Below are 13,723 nucleotides of genomic sequence, written 5' to 3'. Positions count from 1 at the left end.
GTAAAGTACAATGTTAGACATTAACAGTGAAACTCATTGATCCAAAAAAACAACAACACTTTTTGTTGTTTTAAATCAATATGTAGCAATTACCTTGACATAGTCTTTTACTTGTTAATGGAAAGGGTGAAGTTCAAGGAGTAATCATTATTGATTAGAGGACATATAAGATATATATATATATATATATATATATATATATATATATATGTATATATAGCTGTCCCTTATTTTCTTCATATGTTCTTAAAATGGGGGCCATTGACAGGACACTCTGCTTTCTATTTCTCATAGGATCATTAATATCCTCAGGTAATGTGTAAATGGGTAGCATATAACCAAATATTAGTATAGACTTTTTTTTTTTTTAAATGGTGTTTTAGTTTTAAATATTTTAGTACTTTGGTATTTGCCATTAATGCAGTTTGTCTTTATGTATTCTGGTTTAGTGTGTTTGTAGTATTGTAAAAAATGGAGACAATCAGTTGTGTACTTGCTATGCTTGTTCTGTAGTTTCTTTATTTCATATGTCACAACATGCATTACTAATATACAATTTTAGCTTACTTTGACTGTATAAACTGTATATACATTTATGATGTTTAAACTGTTAACAATATATTTAAAGTTTCCCTTGAATGTTTTAATATTGTATATCTTTACCTCTCACTGTCTCTTTCTAAATGTTAGAACATTTTATTAAAATGCTTTATTTATGGGTATAATAGTCAGGGAAGATGAATTGTCCTGTAAAATTATTTAAATATTAATCTTTTCAGAAACTGACAGCCCATAATATAATCCTAGTAAAACAAAACCTTTTCGTGTACCCACTTTTTCACCACTCTTAACCCTACTAGTTAAGAAAAAAACCAAACCCTAAATATTAATAAATGGTAATAAAACTATTACAATATTGCTTTAGTTTGTTTGCAGTAAGGAGTTGTGAAGAAAAGAAAAAATGATTTACATACATCTGCATCCACAGCAAAGATTTGTGTTAAAGTTACCTGAATCAGGACACACCAATTTCTGTTCACATGCTTGGTTTCTTGACATATTGCTTTTTATGATATAAATCTCATTTGTCACAGCTTATAAGCCAATTCATTTAAATGACACCTTTACAGATATATTTTTAGAAAATAGTAAACCAAGAATATTTGTCATAAAATATTCTGACACTCTTCCCATGGTCATTTTATCATCAAATGTCCTGAGCTCAGCTTCATCTTCATTCACGTTATAAAAAAAAAAAAAAAAGCATCTCAGCAAGAGAAATAGATTGAGAAAAATAAAATAATCTGTTTCTGACTATTTAGTGCATTCTGTTGACTTGACTGAAGCCAAAATAGTGCTATGGGATGATGTAAAACTGATCTACAGCAAAGGATTTTCCAAGAGTCTGACATATTTTCTTATCCCTATGCACATTACTTAGTTTGTTTATGATAAAAACTCAATTTAGGAGGATGAAAGATGTCAGGCTGCTACAATGGGTATAACTAGTAAAATAGAGATATACTCACATTTGGAAGCACAGTCAAACTGCTCTATGTATCAGTCTTGGGTGGTACGATCCCCACCTAGGATTCTTTAAAAGAATAGTCCTGTAGATATCTCTGGTAGTAGGTTTAAGTGCCAACAAATAAATAACTGCTGCTCTCACTTACTAGGCAGAGTTTTCTTCATTTAACAACTGTATGAGCATATCTCAATTTTACTAGTTATACTCTCTCATACAGACAGGACAATTTGTTTCTCTTTTTTATTTTCATATGGTCTACTTTTGAACTATTGCCAGAGGAATATTCTGCAAGTAGGGATTAGAAAACCACTGCATGCTATTTTATCCAGAGCTTGTTATAGCTCCATGATATGTAAGTTGGCATTTTTAGGCTTATGTGTTGTATATCATAGCTTTTACTATTGGATCCTCCTGTTTTTGCTTTCTTTCATACGTTGCTTATAAGAAAAGCCATTCCAAAGATACTGAACGAATATCAGAAAGATGATTATCATTTTAGGACAGTTTTTTTCAATCATTTGGTATTTTATTCTTCTTATTTTTTGGACTTTTGTATGGACTTTGTGTTGTATTCTACTTGGTTGATATAACAGTATCTTGAGAGTGTTATTTATATCCCCCTTATATTAAATTGTGTTTCAGCACCTATTGGCTCAACCTAACTTTTACATTTTTGTCTTCTCCAGTTATCTTTAGGAGTCTAGAGTGAATTCTCTATTCTCAGGATTGCTGCCTTGTTATTCTCTTTTTGTTCTGTTATCCAGCACTGCTCCACTCTACTCTTTTTGTTTTTCTCCTCATTCAATGTAATAAAATACAATTTACTCTTCATTCAACTTCTCAGTGGTACAGGTTATTAATAAAAGCCACAGCATATGGACCTGGCAACATTTTGGCACCTAAAGGAGCATTCAAGCACCATAACTGTCATAGCGTGCTCTAGTTATTATTAAACCAGGAGTTTCCTGACAGCCTGTCCAAGTAGGCAAAATGTTTTTAGAACAGGCATTATTCCCCACCTGTACTTTTTCTGACAGAGAGCAACAAGCTGCCAAGCAGGATCTTCCATTAGCTTTACTAAATTGCTTTGCAGGTATAGCTCATTTGCTAAAACAATCTGAGACGACCGTTCTCAAATAGCTTCCTGAAAGTAGTGGAGGCAGGGACTGCAGATAAGCCAGATCATTTTAAATCTACCAGGGCACTCCTAGGTTGTAAAAATCTTTTAAACATAAATTGGAACTTGTGACAGCTAATATTCAATTTAAAATGTGTGGATATGGACTGTAGTGAGAATTATAGAAGATTAGGCTGTAATATGTTTTCTAATGTGTACGTGTTGATAAGGAACACAGTGTGTTGTCTGGATAGAACTTTTCTGTGTGGTAATATAGGGGCTATAATGCGTGTTTGTATGTATAGAGGCTGCAGTGTTTGTGGGGAATGGGCACTGTAGTCTGTGAAGGGGTACATGGGTTGTTTTGTGTGTGTGTGTGTGTGTGTGTGTGCACATGGAATATAGTAGCTGCAGATAGGAGCTGTAGTGTATGGGGAACAAGGGCTGGTGTGTGGGGAGGGGGGAGGGGCTGTAGTGTGTGTGTTTAGGAAGCATAGGGGTTGCAGTATGTGCATGGAAGTAGGGCCTGAAGTCTGTTAGGTATTGAATATAAAAAATGATTATTAAAAAAAAATGCTTATTCCACCCTCCCTCTGTCTACCCTTGGGTTAGGGAGGGAGGAATGCTGATCTCTGGAAAATCAGTGGATGAGGTAGCTGGCTTGCACCTCCCATAGGTGCATGCCGCTCCCACAGATTGGTACTTGGGAAAGTATCAGCGCATTGCCATTGGAGGTGTAGACCACAAGCTACCTGATCTCCCAAAATGAAATAGCGCTAGCTGGGGATGGAAATATTTGATCTCCCCATTGGCCATGGAGCTCTCTATTTGAATAGGTGTTTGGTAGTGTGCTTGGTAGTGTCCACTTGCAGGGATTGACTGTGGAGATCCTGTGATCTCCTCTGTTGGCCTTTGCCCATAATTATCAGAACAGGCATTTGCCCTGATTGTCTAATGGCCAGCCCAGCCAGTCAATTCTGGGAAGTCAAGTGATTATTCAGTAAGAAAAGTCTTGTAGTGAGCTGACAATCAATAAGTAAATTTGAGCTCAGCTATGTGAATTCTCAAATTTGGCAGAATAGCAGACTATTTTCTCATCTTTTGGCTTTTGTTTTGCAAATTTGTAGCAGCTGACAACAGCTGACATGGTGACTTATTATGTGAATTAAAGGGAAACTCCAGTGCCAGAAAAACGATCCGTTTTTCTGGCACTGGAGGGTCCCTCTCCCTCCCACCCACCAATCCCCGGTTACTGAAGGGGTGAAAAGCCCTTCAGTGACTTACCTGGGACAGCGGCGATGTCCCTCGCCGCTGTCTCCGCCTCCGCGACGCTCCTCCTAGTGATTACGTTGGCCGGTGGGCGAGACTGATCTCGCTCACCGGCCGAGGAGACCTAATGCGCATGCACGGAAATTCCGCGCATGCGCATTACGTCTCCCCATAGGAAAGCATTGAAAAATCATTTCAATGCTTTCCTATGGGGTTTTGAGCGACGCTGGAGGACCTCACACAGCGTGAGGACGTCCAGCGACGCTCTAGCACAGGAAACCTGTGCTAGAACCCAGGAAGTGACCTCTAGTGGCTGTCTAATAGACAGCCACTAGAGGTGGAGTTAACCCTGCAATGTAAATATTGCAGTTTATGAAAAACTGCAATAATTACACTTGCAGGGTTAAGGGTAGTGGGAGTTGGCACCCAGACCACTCCAATGAGCAGAAGTGGTCTGGGTGCCTACAGTGTCCCTTTAAAGTTTATTTAAAATTTAGGACACAACAGAGGAGTTGTGAATCAAAGTGTATATTAAATTTTTAGATTTACTAAAATGGCTTAAACATTGCTATTAAATTTAAATTAACAACCAATTAGACTTTAGTCATACTACTCATAGCCCATAAATATACTATACATAGACCATACTATACATAGACCATAAATAACCAGTAACTTTGTCCAGCTGTTCTGTTTGGCCTTTACATTTAAAATTCTGGCAAGTCACTGTAAATTACCTCAGAGTTCTAAATTATGATTAGACAATTAATAAGAATTAATTTACTATGTTTAAATGGTAACTCTGTCTATTTTTTGTCTTGCAGGATGGAGCTATCCCACAAGTAATATTCCAGGTAACTGCCTGAATATTTGTATGAGAACTTGTGACATATGTAATATATGTATAGAGAGAGATGATCTGCATCATACACTGCATTATTTCTTAACATAATACTTTATCCAAGACTTAATCCCTGGGCATCCTCCTCTGGTAATCTCTAAAATCATTGATACCAATATTGAAGATTCAATGTAAAGTTTTAAAAAGGAGACTTACCACTAGCTCCTTCTAACAATATGGGGATTCTGGATGCCATCATAACGTCTCTGTAGTAGAGGTTGTCTGGTGCATGTTTAGAGGCCAACTGTTGAAAAACAACATGTCATTGTGTTCTCTAGTTCAACGTCCACTAATGCAGCTTTGAGCAAAAGCATGTTGTTTTATAATTGGTTAGTGTATAAAAATACACAAATACACAAAAAAACAAATCTACCCCTACAGTTTTTATAGCTGTTGATGCAGAAAGGGCATTTGATAGGGTAAATTGGAATTTTATGTCTACTACACTCTCCTCGTTTGGGATAGAGGGTATTTTCAAAGATCTTACAATGTCCCTATATTCTTCTCCTGTGGCAAAAATATATGGGAATAGTCTAGACTCGGACTGGTTTATTATTAAAGACGGAACCCGTCAGGGATGCCCTTTGGCACCTCTTCTTTATATCCTCTCAATAGAACCACTGGCAGTCTACATAAGACAAAACCACAATATAACTGGAGTGGATTTAGGGCATCAAGAACCAAAAATAACTTTGTTCGCTGATGATATAATTATGACACTAACAAATACTGAATCCTCCATATTAGCCACTTTACAATGTATAGAAGAATATAACAGATTTTCTAATTATAAAATTAATATACTAAGTTCTACATCGCAATCTAACAAATGCTCAAATAGGAAATCTGAATAATAATTATAAAACTAACTGGTCTAACTCCTTCCGACACCTGGGAATAAACCTGGGAATAAATATTAACGTCAATAATAAAAAGAGTGAATTTATGATAACTATACCCCAAAACTATACCCCACTCATTAAAGAATTTAGAAACACTATGTTAAAATGGTCCAAACTACAAATATCATGGCTTGGAAGAATAAACATTATCAGAGCATACTTACTCCGGAAATTGAAATACATTTTCCGTACAATCCCCCTTAGAGTTCCAAAGAAAATACTCCAACTATTTCACTGTTTATTTATATCCTATGTATGGGGTGATAAGAAACCTAGGATTGCATTCAAAATTATGTCAGCCAAACATAGTTTACACCCACGATACGGTAATGATTTCACACTATCTAGAATGGGTAAATAATAAATCAAAATTAAACGCATGGTATATACATTAAAGAAGATTATGCAGAACTGTTGACCCTTTTGATCTATTCTGGGTAGACAAGAAACATTTTAAAAACTTACATATTGACAATCTAATTGTTTCACATATTTTCCAATCTATAAAACCGATAAAAAACTATTGCTTCTCCCAGAACCAAATTTCTTTAAATGCTCCTCTGGAAATCCTGAAGTTCTATATCCGAGATATTAACCTATCTAGATGGCAAGCTAGGGATAGGGTGAAAATTCAGGACTTATATACTATTTCTGGTATCGGCAGCTTTTCACAACTCCAGGAAAAAAATGGGATTATCAAATAAAGAACATTTTACCTATTTAAGAATACGCAATTTTCTACAGAAGATATCTATAATTAAAGATTCACTCCTAGATCCTTTTTGGAGAGGCTAACAACAAAACTTCAGTACTAAGAAGAACCTTAGAGGTACTAAAGCAGGGAGTTAAACACAATACCGTTATCAAATGGGAAACTGAGTTAGATAAATCCTTTTCCTCTCAGGATTGGCTAAATTCATTTTAAACATTGCGGAAAATGATTCACTGTATATGCCTACAAGAAACATTCCTAAAAATTGTCCATAGATGGTACATGGTTCCCACAAAAGTATGCACATTCCAAACAAACTTATCTTATGTTTGTTGGCGGTGCAACAATGAATGTGGTTCAATTAAACACATTTGGTGGGATTGTAACAGTCTAGACACTCTTAAATTAGGAGTGTCTAAATGTTTTGGTGATTTAAAACTTAATATCAATATCGATTTCAAGCCTTAATGGAAAAGGCAATTTATTTTAACCCCTTAAGGACCAAACTTCTGGAATAAAAGGGAATCATGACATGTCACACATGTCATGTGTCCTTAAGGGGTTAAAGATAACAACATTGGTATATGTAATAAATTATGGACAAAATGGCTTGACTATTATAAAGAATAGATAATCTGTGGTCAACAAACCCGTGCATTGATACTTCTATCCAGATAATTCTAGTGATGCCTCCCCAAAAAAGTTTGGCTCTTGTAGAAATAAAATATCGACAAATACCATTGGTACCACCCATCCCCTTGCGTTCTCGTTTGGCTGCCCTAAGATGTTAGGTCTTTTTATGTTGTAAATATTATATATGTTTTTTGTATTATTAAATCTTTGCTGATTCATATTTGATAATGTGTTCAACTCAACTCCTAAATATAATAACCTCTTAGAATTTTAACATCCATTGATTATGTAATGGAGAAACAGAATATATGAGATTATGACGAAATATTGCAATATACCATTGAGGTTTGTCCTGTCTGATAAGAAAATATTGTTGAACATACATGTCTATCTGTTAATACTTGCTAAACTTGCAAAATCACAATAAAAATTATATTTAAAAAAAAAAAATACACAATAGTGGGAGCAATTCATGGTCCAATAAAGAACTCTTGCCCACCCGCCTTCCCCTTTTTGTGATGGGGGGAACTAGTGTTTTGGCAAAAAAAAGCCCAACATTTCCTCATCAAATATCCAGTGTAATGTTATAGTAGTTATGAAGCCTTTTTTTTTTTTTTTTTTTTTTATGCATTTACACATTCTTGTTTTTGTTTTGTTTTTAAAGATATTTTCCTTGTGCGCCTGGTGGGAGGCTGGGACAGATGTTCTGGACGTGTGGAGATTAATTATAACAAATCCTGGGGCTCAGTATGTGATGATTACTGGAGCATCCAAAGTGCAGCTATAGTATGCAAACAGCTGAATTGTGGATATGCTCTTGAAGCTTTACATAATGCATATTTTGAAAAGGGTTCTGGAAACATCTTGATGGATGATGTGAAGTGCTCTGGAAGTGAGCAAGCCCTTTCACAATGCTCTCATAGAGGATGGGGTGTTCATGACTGCAGGCCGCATGAGGATGCTGGTATCATTTGCTCAGGTAAAGAAACAAATTGTTGATTGATCTGTCTGCCTGTCCTTTTTGTTCTATCTGTTTGGTCAATTTATTTTTCTCTTTCTTTATTTCTCACAGACACTAACTAAGAAGTTAGTTTCAATGCGTAACCTCAAAAAATATTAGTAACATTTTAGGCTAATAAGTACATTAAGTTTTTACAAACTAATCTAGCAGTGATAATAAAAAAAATAAAATAAAAATAAAAACATAAGGCACAAAGTTACTATTGACGCTTGGCTATCATTCCAAATTCACTTCACTTTTTCCACATAGCTGGTCCTTCTTCCACTCAGGGTGAGCCAAGAATCACTGACACCTGGGTTTAAGACTTTTCATTGCTGTATATGAATGCACTTAAATAGCTCTTAATTTTCCACATCTAGATCTCACCATTTATATTTCTGTTTCTTTTTATATGCCATACCGCCCATTGCACAATAAAGGGCGTTGTGAGATACATAGTCCTCAAACATCTATGTAAATGTGGTCACTAGTAATGATGCTTAACCATAACACTTCAAGTGTTGTGTGAGCACACGTCTAATTCCAAACACCCTAATCCAGCCTAAGTAAAGATTTATTTCAATAGTTTGTATTTAACTGTACAAGTATTTTGTGTATATAGGCACCTGTTTATATGAGGACATGTATCGAATGTGTGTATGTTAACTTAATTTATATAGGAAATGATTGGTGAGTAGGTGAGTGAACAGTGTTGGTGGATTAATATAGTTTGTTGGGTGAAGGGAGCTTTGTAATTTGGTGGGTAATGTCACATACAAGGCCACTCTAGGAATGTGTTAAAGTTAAGAGTATGACCCAACAAGCAGATCTTGCTATTGTAATAGAATATCCAAAATAATGTTTAACCCCTTAAGGACACATGACGTGTGTGACACGTCATGATTCCCTTTTATTCCAGAAGTTTGGTCCTTAAGGGGTTAAAAAAATCCTTTCCAAAAAACCCTCATAGTTATTCTAATATAAAAGTTGTCATCACCAGGACAATTTAAAAATGAGGTGCTATTGGTTATCTTAGACAAATTAGGTTAAACCCCCTCAAAACAAGATTCATACCAAAAAAACAATCCACAATACTATTTGATCTCTTCAGTAATGTGATTCTTATTCCAGACAAGAAGGAAGAAATAATTTATTCTAAACAAAAAAATAGTCACTGCAATTGTCACATACAAATAAAATTATATAACAAGAAAAAAAAAATACAGCAAGCAAACAGACAAAAAGTAACCTGTTTATTAGCTAAAATATAGAGCAGACAAATGTTCATCCACTGAGATTGGAAAAAAAAAAGGTGGTTTTGCTTACAGCAGAAGAAATGGTTCTTTAAAGTAAGAACAGTAAATATGTGGAATTCTCTGCCATAGAAATTGCCTTACCAGATTCAGTAGATATTTTTTTTTCCAAAAGGTCTAGGTGTGCTTTCGTATTGAACAGGTTGTTGATCCAAGGAGAAATCTTACTGCTATTATAGAGTCAGTAAGATTTTTATTTCTCTATTTGTGACATCATTGTCCATCACTTCAAATTGGGTTTCCATTCTTTTAGATTAACCGCAAAAGAAGCTATGTTTAAAGGAAGAACTTGATGGACTTGATTCTTTTTTTCATCCCAGATTTCTATTTAAGTTTGTCTATGTCCAGGGTATTATCCTGATGTCACATTGAAGATTTAACCCCCAAGGATTCCAAATGTAATCAGTCAAATTAGTTTATCATCAAAAGAAGGGGTATGCAAACAGGGAGGTGGATAATGGGTGACAGGGTTGATGAGTGTGGCTATGGGTAGCCATGTGACTAGGTATGTGAATGAGATTGGATTGATAAATATATAAATATATGCAGTGACGGATTGACAGCCTTCTGGGCCCCCAGACAAAGTTAGATCCGGGGCCCTTCGAAGACAAAATATTAAAGGAGCACTATAGTGCCAGGAAAACAAACTCATCAGGGTCATTAGGTCGCCCGCACCGACGTCAGATTTGAATGCGGCGGCAACAACCACTCGTGTGCGCATTTAAACCGCCCATAGGAAAGCATTACTCAATGCTTTCCTATGGACATCCAGCGTCTTCTCGCTGTGATTTTCACAGTGTGAATCGCGGAAGCGCCTCTAGCGGCTGTCAGTGAGACAGCCACTAGAGGCTGGATTAACCCTCAGTAAAACATAGCAGTTAACCCTAGATGGACCTGGCACCCAGACCACTTAATTCAGCTGAAGTGGTCTGGGTGCCTATAGTGGTCCTTTAAGGACTAAGTAAATGTTAAAAATAACTTAAAAAAACACAGTCAGGGTTATTCTCTGAAGTGAGAATTGCTTGGAAAAGTGAATTTTAAAATACAGGCTTAAATAGCTGCATTGGAAAAATTCTCCAAGTCAATTGTTCTTCATTTTGATTATTTAGGCATTCCATTTGACATTTACGTTGGATTTCTGACAATTCTTACTTTAATGAACAACTCTGTGTACATTCATTTGATAATTTCATATTTTAGGGGCTTAACTAGGATGAACTGGGCCCTCTCGTTGCCCCTCCCGAAGCTACAGACTTAAGTGCGTTATCTGTGGTTAATGTGTGGGATTGTGCAATAGGTGGCAGAGTATAATTGTATATGGGAATCAGTGGCGGATCCAGAGCCTGATCTCGGGAGGGGCACCTGTTGATTATTTAAAGAAATAATCCATGCACAATACCACTACAGCTCTGTGTAGTGGTTATGGTGCCAGGAGTGCCGGGACCCCCTATTAGAGTTAGTAGTCAAAACGTTTAAGAACAGTTTGACAACTTACCTGGGGTCTGCTGGGATATGAGGCTGTAGTAGGGCATAGGAGCAGTGGTGGGTGTGAGTGGTGCAATATGTGAAGGGTGCAGTGTGTGAAAAGTTCAGTGTGTGTGTGGGGGGTGTAGTGACTGAATGTGTAGGGTGTGTGGGGCAATGTGTGCATGGGGGGCAGTGTGTGTGTGGGGTAATGTGTGTATGAGGGGCTGTGCATGTGTGTGTGGGGCAATGTGTGTATGAGGGGCTGTGTGTGTGTGTTGGCAGTGTTTGTGTGTGTGGGGCAATGTCTGTGTAGCGGAGAGCTGCTATTACACAGGTTATCTCCACTTAAGATCCCAGTAAGGCTCAGGAACAAGTATTAGAAATCCATAAGGCAATAATTCCAGCAGGCAAAACAATCCAACAATATCCCAACATCAATCCCAATGACTGGACGACACACAGCATCAGGAGCAGAACTGAAGCTTCTCCCATGCAAGGGAGGGCATTACAATAATTGGTACAGTAGCCAATAGTACAGTAGTTACCTCCCATACATCTCCTCCCCTCAGTGTGACACTTATACCTGCTACAGTTTTACCCGGTTTCTGGATGTACCCTAAAACAGTCAGGTACAATTATCTAAGTGGCACCCCCTGGTAGCCCTGATCTGGGTGACCAACATATTCAAAATTCACCCAGATCGGACCAGGGGTTCGGGAGTTAGGTGGAAGAGACAATTTGACCGACCGCACATGAGGTGGTAGCTGAAAAGGGTTCCATGTGTTTTGGCCCTGCGATCGGTCTCCGTTCGGGAGATAAAATACACATAAATCCTTGCCATCCACTATTAAATCGGTATTCGTCTGAATACCCTTGTTCGGTAATTTTAATTCACCGAACGAGGGGCTGGTAGGCCCCTCCGTTCGGGAGTTATGGAGCTCTGGAGGTCTCAGCGGTGTTCGGGTAATTGAGTGTCCGATTTGAGTTCCAGACACTCGACGAAAAAACACCACTGAGGTTTCGTGCGAAAGATGGCCGCCGCCACGTGTTTGTATGCCGAACGGTGGCCACCCAGATACATCTATAAAGTACCGATTGCACCAATTAACTTGCAGTTAGAGAAGTGTGAAAGCCTAATAAGGTACACACTTCTCTCTGGGTTGGTCTACTGGTTCGGTAGTTTTCATTCGTATGGAATACGGATGAAAACTAACGAACAAACATACAAATGCTACATACAACTTTAGTTATACATGAGAATAAACACACAAATTGCACTTTTAACATAACCCTTGAGGACAGTCCAATGCCATCCGCTACACTGCTCCCCCTTGCCCACAAGCCGGCATACACAGTCTGATCCAACACGGATCGGCTTGGGGATGACCGGGCGGCTCACGGATCATTTTTCAAGGTCAGTTTGTCTGGACAACCCGTCAGCGTTGCCATTCTGTTTTCCTGGGTGGTACTGGATGTTAAAGTCAAACAGCTGCAGTGCCAAACTCCTGGCATTGTCCCCCGCCACCCGGTTTAACCATATCAATGGGTTGGGATCCGTGAGCAGAGAAAAGGACTGTCCATACAAATAGGGTTGTAATTTCTTTAAGGCCCACACCACAGCGAGGCACTCCTTCTCGATGGCGGCGTAGCTCACTTCTCTAGGTAATAGTTTCCGGCTGATGTAGGCTATGGGATGTTCTCCGCCATCGGCCCCGACTTGGCTTAATACTGCCCCCAATCCAAACATAGAAGCGTCTGTGTGAACAAGAAAACGTTTAGATGGATTGGGAGCGGCCAAGACAGGGGCATTGATAAGTGCATTTTTCAAAAGTTGGAATGCCTGCTCACACTCCGGGGTCCAGGTTACTTGGCCGGAAAGGGAAAGGTGTTTTAATTCTTTATTTTTAATCGTGACACGTAGAAATGTGCAGTTGATGTTACAATGGCATGGCTTGCGCAGAAGCCTGTATTTGCATAGTAGAACAAGTTTTATGGGTAGACATCATTGCGGCTTACGCAGAAGCCAATATTTACACAGTGGTACAGGCTTGTTTGTTCAAAGTTGCAAGCAAAGACATGTTCCGCCACTATTTTTGTAGAAATATCTATGTCGGTCGTGACGACATATGGTACCCAAATTTTTGTAACACTATGAGGGCTTATGCAGAAGCCAGCATTTACTTATGCATTACAATACTTCGTGTTTACGCTGCTGCAGTTTACGCAAAAGCCTTTGTTAACATTGTATTACTGTGGCGGTTCGTGCGATCCCTGCAACATAATGTACTGTCACTTTTAGGTTTTATAACTTCATAACATCATGAAGGGTTAACACTAAGCAAAAAAGGAAAGGAAAAGGGGGTATGAAAGAAAGGAAAACCGGGTGGATGGCTGTGCTAGTCTCCCCATGGGTGGTGGTGTTGAAGGTGAGGGGCCATGTGCGTTGGTAAAGAGGTTTGTTATGTGATCAAGTCATTGGCCCGTGATTGCCAAGCGTAGCCCGAGTATGTGCATACGCACCCATTGCAGGCTATCGTGGTTTACCCCTTTCCCTTTGGGGTATGCCTGTCAAGGATAGTAGCTGTTCAGTGCAACTGGCAGTGCCTTGGTATAGGGGAGAGAGCGATGGTACAGGGGAGGAGTGAGGGGGAGGAGGGGTAGAGAGGGGAGGTGGATGGGACCCGCTGTCGGGAGAAGGCAGAGGTCTATAAAAGAGGGGTGGTCACTATCCCCCTGAGGGGGTGTGGAGTACGGGCTCAGCGGTCAATGTATTCTTCCCATGGCTCCCATACTTTGATAAAGTGTGTGTATGTGTCTCGCACCTGTGCAGTGAGTTTATTCATGAGGAAGGCTTCCTTAATGTTGCCTATAACTCTGTCCA

At 38.6% G+C, this 13,723-nt stretch overlaps 1 protein-coding gene across 1 annotated transcript; it reads left to right on the top strand.

Annotated features, from left to right (window-relative positions):
- Positions 1-251: 251 nt before the first annotated feature.
- On the top strand, positions 252-8,145 carry LOC134586283 (scavenger receptor cysteine-rich domain-containing group B protein-like). Its single transcript, XM_063441770.1, has 4 exons — positions 252-312; positions 4,739-4,768; positions 7,727-8,041; positions 8,135-8,145. The coding sequence occupies exons 1-4, from the start codon at positions 252-254 to the stop codon at positions 8,143-8,145; spliced, it is 417 nt and encodes a 138-aa protein (XP_063297840.1).
- Positions 8,146-13,723: the final 5,578 nt, after the last annotated feature.

The sequence above is a fragment of the Pelobates fuscus genome, chromosome 2 (assembly GCF_036172605.1).
Source record: "Pelobates fuscus isolate aPelFus1 chromosome 2, aPelFus1.pri, whole genome shotgun sequence".
NCBI classification, from domain to species: domain Eukaryota; kingdom Metazoa; phylum Chordata; class Amphibia; order Anura; family Pelobatidae; genus Pelobates; species Pelobates fuscus.
Note: the sequence above shows the minus strand (reverse complement) of the source record. Positions and strands in the feature narration are given on the sequence as shown.